Source organism: Ovis aries, chromosome X (assembly GCF_016772045.2).
Source record: "Ovis aries strain OAR_USU_Benz2616 breed Rambouillet chromosome X, ARS-UI_Ramb_v3.0, whole genome shotgun sequence".
In the NCBI taxonomy this organism is placed as follows: Eukaryota; Metazoa; Chordata; class Mammalia; order Artiodactyla; family Bovidae; genus Ovis; species Ovis aries.
In genome coordinates, this window is record NC_056080.1 from 64,713,370 (window position 1) to 64,728,498 (window position 15,129).

A 15,129-nucleotide genomic window follows, 5' to 3' on the forward strand; every position below is an offset into this window, starting at 1 on the left:
GGGGCACAAAGCAGGGATTCAACGGTGAGGAAACTGGAAAGAGCCCAGTTATTGGAGTTGGAGCACAAATTCAGAACAGGATCAGCTCCCAGGCTGTCTTGATTCAGTCACTGAGCTACTAGCCTTGACTCCTGAAATTCTTCCTTGGTCCCAGAACCTGGGCAGGACTGAGCCTGCAGGCACAGGCCCAGTGACTCCAGATGTGGGGACTGAAAGGAGTATAGGGACAGGGGACCAGACGAGGAACTCTGAGGACTTAGCAGAGAGAAAGCTGGTATAACTGCTCGCCAAGCTGTTGCATGGAAGTTCCCAGGTCATGTCACTGACACTCGTGACACTATATGAAGCATTAGGAAATGTTTGCACATGAATTCACTGAAAGCACACTTTCTCTTATTTAGGTCCAAAAGAAAGCTGCTTGGCTGGAAGGAACCTGGTGAGACCTTTGCTGGCAGCAGCAGACCAAGCTCCCACTCACCAGTAAGGAACCCACCTGAGTCTCCAGTCAGTGAGTTGGCTGCCTCTGCAGGGTCAAGCGGCAGTGCCAACCTAGATGCTGGCAGAAATGATGATTTCAAGGCCTTGCTACAGAAGAAGGGAAGCAAGGCAACTCCAAGGTCCCGCCCCTCAGCAGCCGAACTGCTGAAGACCACTAACCCACTGGCTCGGCGAATTATTGCACAATTTTCAAAAGACTACAAAACCCCTGATAACCCCAGTACCTAAGCCCTGGGTTCAGCAAACAAGGTTTAGTTACTAAACTTGAGTAGAGAAGGGGGAAGAGGAAAAGAAGGTTTTGAAAAAGAACATAACAAAAAAGCCTGCATTTCTTTGACATTAACTTACACTCTGGACAGCAGGAGAGAGGCCACATCTAGAACTAAATTTATCAGGCACTTTAATCATCTTCAGACATTTTACATTTTCATACTTAAAATCTTGCCGTTACTGAGTACCGATTTTCTCCGTATTTCCCCCAGTGGTATGCACTTAGAAGAAATTCTCAGATGCAAGGGCACATGTGCCATCTTTTCAATCAATCACCAGGCTGCTCCATCCCTGGCTTCTGTCACTGAGGGGCACAGTGAGAGAGCAGTTTGAGGGCTGCCAATCCCAGGGGATATAGAGTGCCAATGGTGATTATTTGCTTTCTCATCAAGGCCCTGATGACCTTGTATGGAGAAACAGAAGGACTCTAATGCCTCTTCAACCACAGTTAACTCTCTCCCATGAGAGGTTTGCAGGTGTGCACTTATTTTGGCATGGGGTTGATTGGATGGCTTTTGTAGTGCAAAATATGAATGTGACTCTGTCCTGAACTTCATGCCTTTTTCAGTTTGATTGTCTATACGGAGATCAGGGTGATGAGTTTCAGTAAACATATAGACCTCCCCCTCCTCACTCCTCTGCTAAAAAAGGTCAGAACTGGCTTGCTTTGGATGAACCAATCTCAGTCAACAAACAAGGCAGCCATTTGTTCACTCACATCTACCCAAGGTAACTCACACATGTGCTTTGAGATCCTTCAAGTGTCTGCCACCAACGATAGCTAGTGTCTGTGCCCAGCTCACGCTGCATTCGAAGAACTCTGGTTTTATTTGCATATAGCATTCATTACAGGAAGTCATTAGCTGAAGGAAGAGCATCCTCAGAGGCTCAAGGAGGAGAGAAATTAAGTGTAACTTGCCCACCACCATTCAGTTCAGATTGTGGTTGGTTTTATTTTGTTTGAAGGAGATCTTCCTCTGTTCCCAAGCAAGAACATACACACTAAAAGGATAGAGCGAAAATCTGACAGGCAGCCTTGCAAGTTACTGTGGTCCATAACCCCCCCAAAAGGGCTACTTTTTGCCATTTAGGTTCTGCTGGTTGACCAGTTTTCAATTAACCATGCTAGGGGAGAAAGTAAGAACTTTGTTAAATGGGATGCTGACAGAGCACCAGAACAATCATTGTGACGCCTTCCCCCCACCCTCTGCCAAAGCTTATAGACACTAACTATTCTTGTCAGTTCAGTTTTCTAAGCAAAGCAAGAGCCATGATTCATTTGATTTTCATATGTCTGGTTTCTGAGAGGTTGAGGGGAAAACCAGACAGCTTTGAACAAAGAAAACTAGCTGACCAATAATGGAAAATTAATTGTCCACCATTCCCAAGAAGGAAAAAAGAAAGTCAAATGAAATTCTCAAAGAGGGTATCCTGACCTCTTCCTCCTTCACCCCCAACCCAACAGATTCATTGGTCAACCTCTTGGAGGATGTGGAAACGTCCTCCTAGAGACAAGCAGATCTTGATTTTGATAGGTCTCAATAAGAAGCAAACCCTTTAGCCCAGCTGCCCACACAGCAGACAGAGCAGCTGGAAGACCACACTAAGCGCTGATGGGACTTGGGCCTCTCGCACAGGGGCCCTAGGCCTGGGCCCTTGGTTGGTTCAGTTTTGAACCCTAGACTTCTGAGTACAGACCAGGCCCATCCACTCCCTTGCCATCAGCACCTCCCCCTGATTTAGACAGAAGCTACTTCAAATAATAGTTACCAAAAGCTCAGTTGCTTTTGAAAGCATTCCAACTAGTTGGTGCAAAGGCCCTGACTAGATTTCAGAGGTTTTGCCTAAAGTAAAAGATTCATTCCTAGCCTTAATTTATATACAAATACCACACTTGTCTGCCCTCAACACAGAATTTCAAAGGACAGAAACATTTTCCTCTGTGGGGAAATGGAGTGTTCATTCTTTTGCCTAACAAAAGTGAAAGACTGCCGGGGCCCTCTACTCTTGAACCATTATGAGCTATAAAACAGAGTATGAGACTCACGTTGTATCAGACTTGTTACTTCTGCTGACCTTTTGGAAGCTTCTTGTTTGCAACTTTTGTCTCTCGCCTCATTTTGCCGCCTCTGGTGGTTTTCCCCAAAGATTCTAAAGCTGAATACCCAGACATCTTGACATTTTTTCCTCTGCAATATTCTGCATGCCTGCAATTTTTAGAAAGTCTTATACATCTTCACTATGGCCCTCCAATACCCAGTGTTGTTCCCATTAGCAGAAAAGGATTCGGGGCAGAGATGGCGTGGTCAGAGGTAACACTGAGGACTGGTAATAATCATTTAATATTGCAACAGGTGGACTTAGTCCTAAACAAACAACCAAACTATAGAATTTCTATCAATCTTTGATGAACATCATACCAGACAGCTCTCTTAGTCCTAGCACTCAACATTTTGCTTCCCCTTGTTTATCGTAACGCCAACTCTGTCTCCCACCCAGGCACAAGCCGCAGTGTTTGCTGCCTTCTGCACCTACTCTGCCAAGATGAGAAGAGAGGCAGAAAGCCCCTTCCAGTCAGACTTTCAGAAAACACACTGTTGCCACTATTACTAGTGTGAATAAAAATAATAATTTTTGAAGGTGGAATACAGAAGGGATTCAGATGAAATGAAGTTAGCCCCAGGAAATCAACTTCCAATTCAAGTTGTTTCTGTCCCTTTGTTTCCTCTGATTCCAACTAATAGCAGCAGGGTTCTCCGCTGGACTGACTTCTGTCTAGTCAGGAATAGAGGGAGTCATCCCCAGGGGGGAAGGTTAATCGATAGCTAAGAGCACTTTGCCCTTGGTGAGTATTCATTATGTGTTTGTGGTTCAAAGGTTGAGGGTGGAGAGCAAGTCATTTTCAGCACAACAGGAATCTTTGCTGCTGTCTCTTGTCCTTTGCCTGCCTCAGTCTGTCACCTGGGCCTTCCACCTGGCGCCAACATGTCCCTCAGTACGTATTCCTGTGAACTTTTTTTTTTTTTTTTTTTAAAAAAGAGGCAAGATCATAGGAAGCAAAAAAGCTCATGCTAGCTTACTGACCACAAATCAACCAGTTGATCTGGAAACATTACCTTGAATGTACAAAGACAGAGGAGAGTCTGCAAGGCTCTTATAACAAGATTGTCACCAAAGACCCATTTTAATTCTCCAGTGACACAGGTCAGATTGTGATCCCACAAGACCCATCAGTTTGAGCAGATCTGTCCATGCACCTGCCCTCTTCCTCATCAACAAACTGTTCCCTAAAAGGACAAGTTCATAGTCAGTGCTCTGTTCCTCCAGTGAAGCCTTCGATTATCACCAAGTATGTAACACAATGGCCAGCCTTCATTTTAATATGATTTGCCAGGGCCAGGGCTAGAGTGGGGTGAGTGAGGCACCTGGGGTGCAGAATTTAAGGAGGCACCCACTCTCAGGGCCATGTAAGTGCCTTACCCTAATCCCGGCCTTGCAATTTGCACTCTGTAAAGTAATATCAATTTAACTTCTTCCTATGGACATGTACGGTTCTTCTGATTTGAAGGGGGACAACTCCCTATCTGTTGTTGCACCAAATGTTTCATTGCCATCAATTTTTCCATGGTTCTAAACCTTTGTATGCCTATACATCAAAGACTCTTCAATATTATCAGAAAACGTGGCTGATTTCTAAGTAACCTGCTCCAAGTGGCAAGTTAGCACTCATTTCAGTAGGAATACTGACAGAGACAGCCCTTCAGCAAAATAGTGAATGAGTTGGAGGTCTGTCATTGGCATCCTCTGTCTCCTCTTTCTGCTCCATTCCCCGCAGACCTTGCTTCTTGGTACCAACTCTCCTGAATGCCTCCTCATTTGTCCTCCTCCTTGCTAAGGAAAGCATACTCTCAGGAAAGGAAGAAATTCCTTTACTTTGAGATTATAAGGCTTATTGAAACCTCTTTGGAGGGCCACTTGCATTTTAACAGGGAAAAAGCCTTAAGCCAAAGGAATGATGTTCTACTTGTAGAATTTTAGGCATCTGTCAGTTACAGAAGTATATTTTTCACCATGGAAAGGTCAAATTCACTGATAACTCATTCCTAAATATAGAAAATACCTTAATCTCCTGGAACTATCTAAGTAAATTGCTGATGGTCAATTAAATTCTCCTGATTCTCAGTGCTATTCAGTATGGTTTCTACCAAGGGAGTCTCAGAAATGGCTACTCAAGACACTTAGAAGGCCTAGGTAATTCTTGTTGTACCTTAACATTTTTACACAAATGCAATTAGTACTACTTATCATTTGAGTAAAAAACACAAGGATTTGAAGAGTTTGTGAAAATGTGTCTTGTTTATGAAAGGTGAAACTGTCCAGTAAGTGCCAGATCAGTGTCAGCCATCTGGTATCAGTGGTGATTATTAAACTTCTTCAAGGTGCAACTTTACTGCCCGCAGCCTCGGCCCCAACCCTTACCTTTTCTTTGTGCTACCACTTCCTCTTGGTGTGAGAATGAGACCAGATCTATTCCAGAGTACGGTCCCTCCAAAGCCTTTGTGTGTTTTTCAGCTATAAGTGACTAAACTATTATGGATTTAAAATGATGAGAGTGAGAAAAAGATGCAAAGAGCTAACTTTGTAAAAGGGCGGCGAAAATGATAAGGATTTTAACAAGGATACGAAATAAATTTTTTAATAATCTGAAACATTTTGTAGAGGAATACAGTAGGAAATGGTCATAGGCACACATCTGAGGCACTTTTAATAAGTTAAGCAAAAAAATTTGCATAAGTAATGAGTTATGTGAAATAGGTATCTACTTCTGTTCAGTAAAGCCCAAAATCTAGGCCAGTGGTTCTCAAAGCATGGTCCCAGGACCGGCAGCAGCAGTATCCGAATAGTGTGTGTGTGTGTGTGTGTGTGTGTGTGTGTGTGCGTGTGCGCGCGCGCTAGTGCTGTTACTTCTTCAAGCTCCTGAGTCACTATAGCCACGACTCGAAATGATTCTAGCCTTTCCTATCTTTTCTGCTGTCATTGTATTATGTGATCAATCTCCAGCCATGTGACTTATGTTATCATGTTCATCAGATAATATGTTTACTTGGTGTTAAGTAATTATCATATTGAATCAACTACTTGCTCAACCTGCAGAAACTTTTGATTTGACTTAGCCAGCACATCTGGCCTGTTTTTGGTTTAAAAACAATTTTTTAATCCACAAATAGGAAAAAGAAAAGGTGTTACATTTGTTTGATACTGCCAACCCTTAAATGTCTATCTTCCCTGTGGTGGCTATTCTCTAGGGAGGTTCTTATAGAAGTAGATTTAATTTTTAAGATTTTGCATATTTGTGGAATTTGATATCAACAAATCTGCAAAAAAATCTGAACTGCAGCAACTAGTTAACTACTTTTTCTTTATTCCTTATGTGGTGTTGAGCTCTTTTTAATGTCCAATTTTACAAAATGTTCTGCATGCAAACGCAGCATTGTGCTCATTGTACAAGTCACCAGACACTCATCTCCTCCTCCATATGTATGATGGTGAAGAAATAGCAACATGTATGTTCTTACCTCTCCTAATCAATTGTAAATTACAAATCTTTTCATTAATTTTTAAATGAGATATATTTACTCTGGCTAGTAGTTAAAATTTAATTCTTTTTATTATATTTCATTGCTACTTTTTTCTACTGACTCCAGAGCTTACTTTGGGGATTATTTCTTATTTTTAGATTGTTGTATTGATCTTATTTCTATATTTATCTGTAGTCATGGAATGTTAGTGCTGAAAGGGACCAACCTCTCCTCTTACAGATGAGGAAACTGAGGCCCAGAAAGTTAAATAACTTACACAAGGTCATGCAGTGGCAGGGCCCAGCCTCAATCCCAGTTCTTCTGCCTCTGGGCCCAGTGTTTTTTCATCCAAATCACTGCATTTATGGAAGACCCACAGCTGGCTTCTACTATTATGACACATGAATTTCCTAGGTATGTCAGTGAATAATACATATGCTTTAAGGAAAATGTTCATGAATCCAAAGACAAATCTGATTTTCAGTATGGAAACATTCATTTCCCTCCAAATTAAATATATATGCCCTACTCTTTACAGTGGATGTTTTCTCTAAGAGTTATTTGAAAAACTGAATTTTTGTAGGTCAAATTCCATGTTTTAAGAGAGAAGCTTCTTACAGAAGGGCATCTTCTGGTGACTTCTTTTGAAAAATGAAAAATGCTCTTGTCCATATCTCTCACACCTCTATTTTCTTTTTCAGTGTGAATTTTTGTAACTGGTATTTATTTAAAGTAGGGCAAACCAATATAGACTTTCCTAGAATCTACTTTATTCTTCCCTTATTAAACTTTACAAGATAGTTTCAGACTGTTAGATGCTCATGAGATACTTACTTGTGTTCTAGAAACTTCTTGATATTTTATCAATCCCTGGGCTCAAACTCTATCTCAATTTTATCAAACAATAACTGAATTTTCTCATCAGTACTGAGCTCTGCATGCTGTTTGTTTTCCAGAACATGCTTTGCCTAATGTTCCTTATTATGACTCTCTCTTTAGCTATTCTCAGGCTTCCTTCCAAAGCTCATGTGTACCTCACTAGTGTGGTTTAGTGGAGTTGCAGGCAGTACTCATCAGATGGAGTGGTGTTTTCAGTTATCCCACTGTTCCAGTCCTTCTCCTGAACCTGCTCTGGTTTCCCTTTTCAGGAATACTCAGAGATTGGTGGGATTTTCCTCTTCATCTAGACCAAGGTTTGACAAACTGTTACTATAAAGGTCCAGATAGTAACTCTTTCAGGCTTTGTGGGCAAGGAACAGATGGTCTCTGTAGTATAGTCTTCTTCTTTGTTAGTGTTTGTTTGCTTGCTTTACAACACTTTAAAAATGTAAATACTATTCTTAGCTCTTGGGCGGTACAAAGCTGCAGACTGAAATTGTCATAGTTTCCTGACCCCTGGGTCGGGCATTTCTGTGACCCACGTGATGACTGAGTTGTGTGCTGGGTGATGTGCACACTGCCCTTCCATGTACCACAGTGTCAGACTCAGCTGCACAGAGGTGGCTGGAAAGGCGTTGCACATGCCAACCAGTACTCTCTGACAGATGCCCTTCCTAGACTCTCTCAGTCTGTCTCTGTCTCTGCCCCTCTCCCTCTCTGACTACCTCAGTGTAGAACCCTCATTCTTTTCTCCAGATCTCCTGTACTGGTTATCTAATGTGCCTCTGCTTCCTCGAGTGTGGGTTAAGCTGGCAGGAAAGAATGGTTTTCTGAGTTTTCTTATTTCATTCATTCCAAACTGTGATCAGGGACCCCTGGCCCTGGTCATCAGTCCCACTCTGCCCAGTACTTCCATCACATGTTCAGGGCCATCTCTGGAAAGGCTGGTGGCCCAGGCCATGAGATTCCAGTTCCGTCTACAGTTTCCTAGGAAAATCACCAGCTCTCTTGGTTCCAATGGCTGGTTTTAAAATCTGAAATGTCCATGTGCCCATTTTAATGTGATTTGGACTTGTTCTAGACTCAGCCCCAGCAATGAAACCAATGAGGTATGGAAGGTGTTCTATGTCCACAGTTTTCCCCTGCCTAAACCGCCTGCATCCCTGACCCCCAGCCCCAGGAATAGGCTCCTTGGGATGCCCCACGCAGCACCACAGCCAGCAGGCATTCAGCACACTGCCACCTCCTGTTTTCTGAGCCTCTAGAAGGATTCCTTAAAGCTCCTCCACATCTCTCTTCATCTCACTCCTGTCTCTACCTCTCATGCTGCTTGGGAGTGCAAAGCTCAGTTTCACATTTTCACATTTGCTCGTATAAATATTGGAGGATACCAGTGAATATCAAGTTATGTGCCTGTGTGTGAGAACAACATGGTTTCTCCACCTAGACTGTGAAGGTCCCATTTGCTAGTGTATCTTACACGCACACACACACATTGTCCAGTTCTCTCATCAGTTCTCTGGTCCAGTTCCAGGTCTGATGGGGCTGGTCAAGGAGTAGGGGATCGTAGGGGCTCCGGAGATATTTCCCTTTTTTTGTCTTTTGAAACCTTCTTTCCGCTGGCTTATGCTCACTTCTCCCAGGAAGCCATTTGAAGATACTCCTCTGGGGCAGTTTTGGACACCCAACGTACAGAGAGCTAGGACTTTAATCCCATATGAATTCTGTCACTTAGACATATTTCTCAGGCTGCAAGATTTTTTAAATCTAAGAACTTTGTTTCTGGGGACCTTTAGTTTGCTTTCTGTCATTTGAGCCCAGGGATTTACCCACTTACTGAAATCCACATTTTTAAAGATCAGAGACACTAGTAATTTTAGGATTTCCCTATTTAAAAACATTCATGAAACAATTCCTTTCTGCATTTTGATTAGGATTTCCAGCCTTGAGGGAACCAGGCTTGTACCCTGGACTCTAAAGCAGCAAAAGTAGCACACTTGCCAAAAACAAAATGATGAAGGAGGATTGGCTAGTCGTACTCTGCAGTCAGGAGGACTTTTGTTAAGTTAGTGCTTACCATTCAGTGCTTACTGAGTGGGTGTGATGCGCTCTAGAAAAATTAGGGAGATAGGAACTTGCAGACCAATATCCTAAACTAAAAGACAGTGATGAGGCAATTCCCCCAGTGATGAGACTGTATCCCTGGATTGAAATTTCAAGAAGCAACATAAACTAGGAGAAGAGTGTCATCCCAGTCTTTTTGGAATTACAACACAGAATGGAAAGGGGCCCTCTGTGGGGTGATATTACAAAGGGTCTTGTTTGTCTTTCTTTCTTTTTATTTTTTCCTTTAAAAAAAAAAAAAAAGCATTCCTTACTGGCTTGCTACCAGCGATTGAACTGTATTCTTTATATAGCTAGAGCTGTTTGTGTCTTCTTAAAATAAATTTTTTCTGTTAAAATCATTTTCTGTTTCATCCTCTCGTTCTCATTATAGCAATGATTCGTTTATCCAGATACTAAACCTAGTTTGTGAGTACCTTTTCCCAACAACACAAGTATGGGGCCCACAAACATGAGCTTTGATTCTCACAGACCCCCGAGAGCCCAAAACAGATATGCAGGACAGTGTCTTACAGAAACATAACCCATCCATCTGTGAATCTACGTTATATGGGCAGGGAATCCATGCTTGAGGACTTTGTCTCAGGGATTCTCATTCAACTACTCCTGGAAGCAACAAGGGGTCTCAGACAAACACAGCTCTGCTGAAGTGGGCAGCAGTCACCAGGCTCCTGAGGGGAGGAGGTTGCCATAGCAACTGTGCTCAGGGCACGCACTCCCTCTTTGTTCTTTGGCTCAATGAAGCCACCCGGCAGGGGCAGATTAGAGTGAGTCAGGACTGGGAGCGAAAAACGCAGACCAGATGTGGCTCAGATTACCTCCTTCCTCGAGAAGGGAATGGTCCCACAATACTAGTGGTGACAGCTATACTCATGGGTCAAGTCCCATCCAAAACTTTGTTCTCATCCCAATCGGCTCAGGCCTCTAAGGGTGAGGCCCTTGCAACCAGCCTTCTTGTCTTCCCAGTCCCCGTGCTAGCTCACCTCCCCTGATACCACTGGACTGATCTTCCAAAAAGACACTGCAGAGCTGGAAACAACCTAGAAAGTTTACAGGGGAAGGGAGAAGGTCCAGGGCTACTCTCAGACGATAGCAGGTATCAAGACTTAAGACCAAGGTCGGAGAAGGAGGTTGTCTTGATGTGGGCCTCACGGCATGCAGTACCTCAATGAGACCCTGTGTTGATTCCAGCAGGGTCTGGGCCCCCTTTCACCCCCAACCATGAGCTGGGGAAGCTTTGAGGGATTGATCCACATTGACCAAAGTCACAAACTACATGTTAAAGGCAAAGAGATATTTTGCCTTCAAATACTTTAAATATACCAGTATATTTAACCAAAGAGAGAGCATACCTTTAAAGCACAGGTCATACAGGTCAACAGGAAGCCCACAGACTGAATTGAGTTCTTATACATTGCCCAGAGTACTTAATGTTGGTTTTTAATTTTTCAAAATGTAGATGGGACACAAAGTCCACTTTACACAGTTCCCCACCACTCCCTGTTATATGAAGTCCAACTAGCTTCATTCATTTATATCACCTGCCAGGCTCCTGAAGGCATTTGAGCCTGTGACACCTTGTTGTAGTTGGGTTCCCTGGGAAGCAGACTCAGAGATGGAGTTTGGTGTGTGGGATGTTTGTTAGGAAATGTCCGAGGGATTGACATCTGTGAGAGAGAAGGGAAGGAAACAGGCTTAGGCTGAAGGGGAAAAGAGCAGCAATGCAGGCGCCAGATAGCCTTGGCTGACTCTACAGAGAGCTCCAGCAGTAATATGACCCATCAGAGTTGTCCTGCACCCCTGCTTCAGTCAGTCCCTGGCTACGGGCCATCCCATCAATGGCCTGACTTTGGGTGAGGTGACTTTCTCCAGCAGAGGCAGTCCCCAAAGGCGGGGGACAGCTCAAGAAAGTTCTTGGCTGACAGCACTCCCAGCAGCTGGAGCAACATCTGCCCTTGAAGAGGGATCTGGCCAACACAGTTCTGTGTCCATCACAGGTGTCTTTCTCCCAAGCACAGTGCAGGTTAAACACTTACAAATTCTGGGACTTCCCTAGTGGTCCAGTGGTTAAGAATCTACCTGCCAATGCAGGAGACACAGGTTCAATCCCTGGTCCAAGAAGATCCCACATGCCATGGAGCAACTAACCCCCTGTACCACAACCACTGAAGCCTGTGTGCCTATAGCCCATGCACTACAACAAGAGAAGTCACCGCAATGAGAGGCCTGAGCACTAGAGTAGACTCTGCTCACCACAAATAGAGAAAGTCTGCACACAACAGTGAAGACCCTGCACAGCCAAATAAATCTTTAAAAAAACACACACACAAATTCTTATTTTCTGTTACCTCAGACAGATGACAGTTCATTTGATGAGGTGTATAGCTTTCTTAAATTGTTGTCACCATTTCAGGATACATGCCAGTAGCCTTAATTGGCCTTTGGTGTTTCACAAGCCTCATTCATGCCCATTAGCAAACTTTCTCTGAAGGCATGTCATAGATGCAAATGGATAAGTCAATCCATCATAGACACTAGGAATAAAATGGTGTCAGCATCTATCAAGCATGAGAGATGGCTCAGACATTGTGTGCTCCCCCAGCCACTTCTGTTATTCATCCAGTCAGCAAAAATGTAACAGGCTCCTTCTACCTAGCTGGCTGAGTGCCGAAGAATTGATGCTTTTGAACTGTGGTGCTGGAGAAGACTCTTGAGAGTCCCTTGGACTGCAAAGAGATCAAACCAGTCAATCCTAAAGGAAATCAACTCTGAATATTCGTTGGAAGGACTGATGCTGAAGCTCCAATACTTTGGCCACCAGAGATTGAAGGCAGGAGGATAAGGGGACAACAGAGGATGAGATGGTTAGATGGCATCACCAATTCAATGGACATGAGTCTGAGCAAACTCTGGGAGATAATGAAGGACAGGGAGGCCTGGCATGTTGCAGTCCATGGGGTCACAAAGATTTGGACGCAACTGAGCAACTGAACAACAACAGCAATCTGCCTGGCAGGGTGTTAGGTGCTGAGGGTAGAGTAGTGACCAAAACAGATAGTGTGCCCATTCCCCATGGAGTTTACAGTCCACTGGGGCCACTGCTGAGACTAGTTCACTCTACAGCCCTGTTGATGAAGCAGAGCCATTGAAAAGGTGAAGGTGATACTAAGTCAGTCATACAGAGAAAGACAACTATCACATGATATCATTTATATGTGGAATCTAAAAAAATGATACCAAACAGAAATAGACTCATAGACATAGAAAACAAACATAGTTAACAAAAGGGAAAGGGGTGTACAAATTAACAGTCTGGCATTAACAGATACACAGTACTATATATAAAATAGATACTCAACAAGGATCTAACTGTATAGCACAGAGAACCATATTCAATGTCTTGTAATGACCTATAATGGAAAAGAATGTATATGTATATACATGTATATGTAATACATACATATATGTATAATTAAATCACTTTTCTGTACACCTGAAACTAACACTACATTGTAAATCAACCATATGTCAATAAAATTTTTTAAAAAAGAAAGAAAAGGTGAGAGTGAATAATACCCTGAATACAGGAGGAAGGGTTGGCTGGCTTTTTATAAGGAGTGAAGAGAGTTGTTCCATAGTAACAGGACAGAAAGCAGAGTATTTGGGCATAAACACAGGTTTTATGGACTGGTGTGAATATAGGAGCCTGAGGAAGTTCATTTCTGGCTACTTCAAATTTCTCGGTGAAATAGGAAGCAAAGCCATCAGCTGAGATGGTGTGGCCTTTTGGGTGGAGAGGTCACTCTCTGGAAATAACAAGGCAATGTGGAGGTCATACAGTAACCTGGGATTCCTTTCTCCTAACTCCTGGATGGAACAGAGACCACCATATCTCTTCATCCTAAACATGACTCTTCCTGAACCTCACATCACTTCTCAGCCACCATCCCATGTCTCATCTCCTTTCATTTAAATTAACATCATGATAAAAATGAACTTATTTACAAAACAGAAACAGACTCAAAGACATACAAACTTACTTTTGGTTACCAAAGGGAAAGCAGGGGAGGGGATAAATTAGGAGTTTGAGATTAGCAGAAACACCCTGCTATACATAAAAGATAAACAACTAGGCCCTACTGTATAGTACAAAGAATTACATTCATTATCTTATAATAACCTATAATAGAAAAAAATGTGAAAAAGAATGTATATATGTATGTATGTGTATATATTATATATATGTATATTTTATACACGCACACATATATCTGAATCACTGTGCTGTACACCAGAAACTAGCACAATATTGTAAATCAACTATACTTCAACTTAAAAAAAAATCAGGATAGGATAATCTTTAACATTAACTACACTTATAACTAATTTATTTCTTTCAAGAGTTGATGATGAAAACAAATTTTAATTTTTGATCCTTCATGAGTCAAAAGTCTCAACTCTGCACTGCTGTGTGAAATAATATTTTGTGAACATTTGCAATTTATGAGAAGTCATTTTACTTATATATTTTAAAATTATAACAGCTCAAATTCTCCTAAGGAAGGTTATCTATTCTTTGGTTTTGCTTAATATCAAACCAACAAATATGAAACCAATAGATATTGAACAAGAAAAAAATTAACATCATGAAAGAATTGTCACCACTGCCCAGCTCTGCTCTTCATGTGTCACCCTCTCACAACTCTCTCTGATCTGAGTTCTACCCTCCTCCTTCCACCATGTCCACATATTGTCCTGAGGACACTGAAGAACTCCATGTCAAAAATTTCCAGTGATGCTTTCAGTTCTGTCTTATACCTTTGAAGCACTTGGTACCATTGAGCACCGTCTTCTTCTCAATAAGCTTCTTCTTAAAAGAGAAGCTTCTTCGTTTGGCCTCCCTGACATTGTACTCTCCTGGTTTCCCACTCACTTACCTGAGCACTCCTTTGCAATTTCCCTTGCTTCTCTCTCCACCATATTTTTTTTTAATTTTTATTTTGTGTTGGAGCATAGTGGATTAATAATGTTGCAATAGTTTCAGGTGAACAACAAAGGGACTCAGCCATACATATACATGTATCCATTCTCCCCCAAACTCCCCTCCCATCCAGGCTGCCACATAACATTGAGCAGAGTTCCATGTGCTATACAGTAGGTCTTTGTTGGCTACCCATTTTAAATACAGCAGTGTGTACATGTCTATCCCAAACTCCCTAACTATCCCTTCCCCCATCCTTACCCTGGTAACCATAAGTTCACTCTCTAAGTCTGTGAGTCTCTTTCTGATTTGTAAATAAGTTCATTTGTATCATTTATTTTTAGATTCCACATATAAGGGATGTCATACAATATTTCTTCTTATCTGTCTGACTTAGTTCACTCAGCATGAAAATTTTTCAGTCCATCCATGGTGCTACAAATGGCATTATTTCATTCTTCTTAATGGCTGAGTAATATTCCATTGTACATACATGCCACATCTTCTTTATCCATTCCTTTGTCGATGGATATTTAGGTTGCTTCCATGTCTTGGCAATTGTAAACAGCATTACAATGAACATTGGAGTGTGTGTTTCCTTTCAGACCAAGTTTTCCTCTGGCTTTATGTCCAGGAGCGGGATTGCAAGATCAAATGGTAGTTATATTTTTAGTTTTTTAAGGAACCTCCATGCTGTTCTCAATAGCCTCCATTCTTGAGTTGATGCCAGGAGCCAGCATGAGGAGTCCCGCCCGTGGCAAAGGTCATGAGGTTAAGGGGTCCAACAGGCAAAGGCGA

The 15,129-nt window shown here is 42.3% G+C and overlaps 1 protein-coding gene across 1 annotated transcript in view; it reads left to right on the forward strand.

Annotated features, from left to right (window-relative positions):
• NHSL2 (NHS like 2) overlaps positions 1-9,691 on the forward strand; it is a 295,495-nt gene extending 285,804 nt beyond the window's left edge. The window contains exon 9 of the mRNA XM_027963187.3: positions 402-9,691. Within this exon, the coding sequence (XP_027818988.2) occupies positions 402-726 (325 nt within the window). The 3' untranslated portion in view covers positions 727-9,691. The remainder of the gene's footprint in view (positions 1-401) is intronic.
• The last annotated feature ends 5,438 nt before the right edge of the window (positions 9,692-15,129 follow it).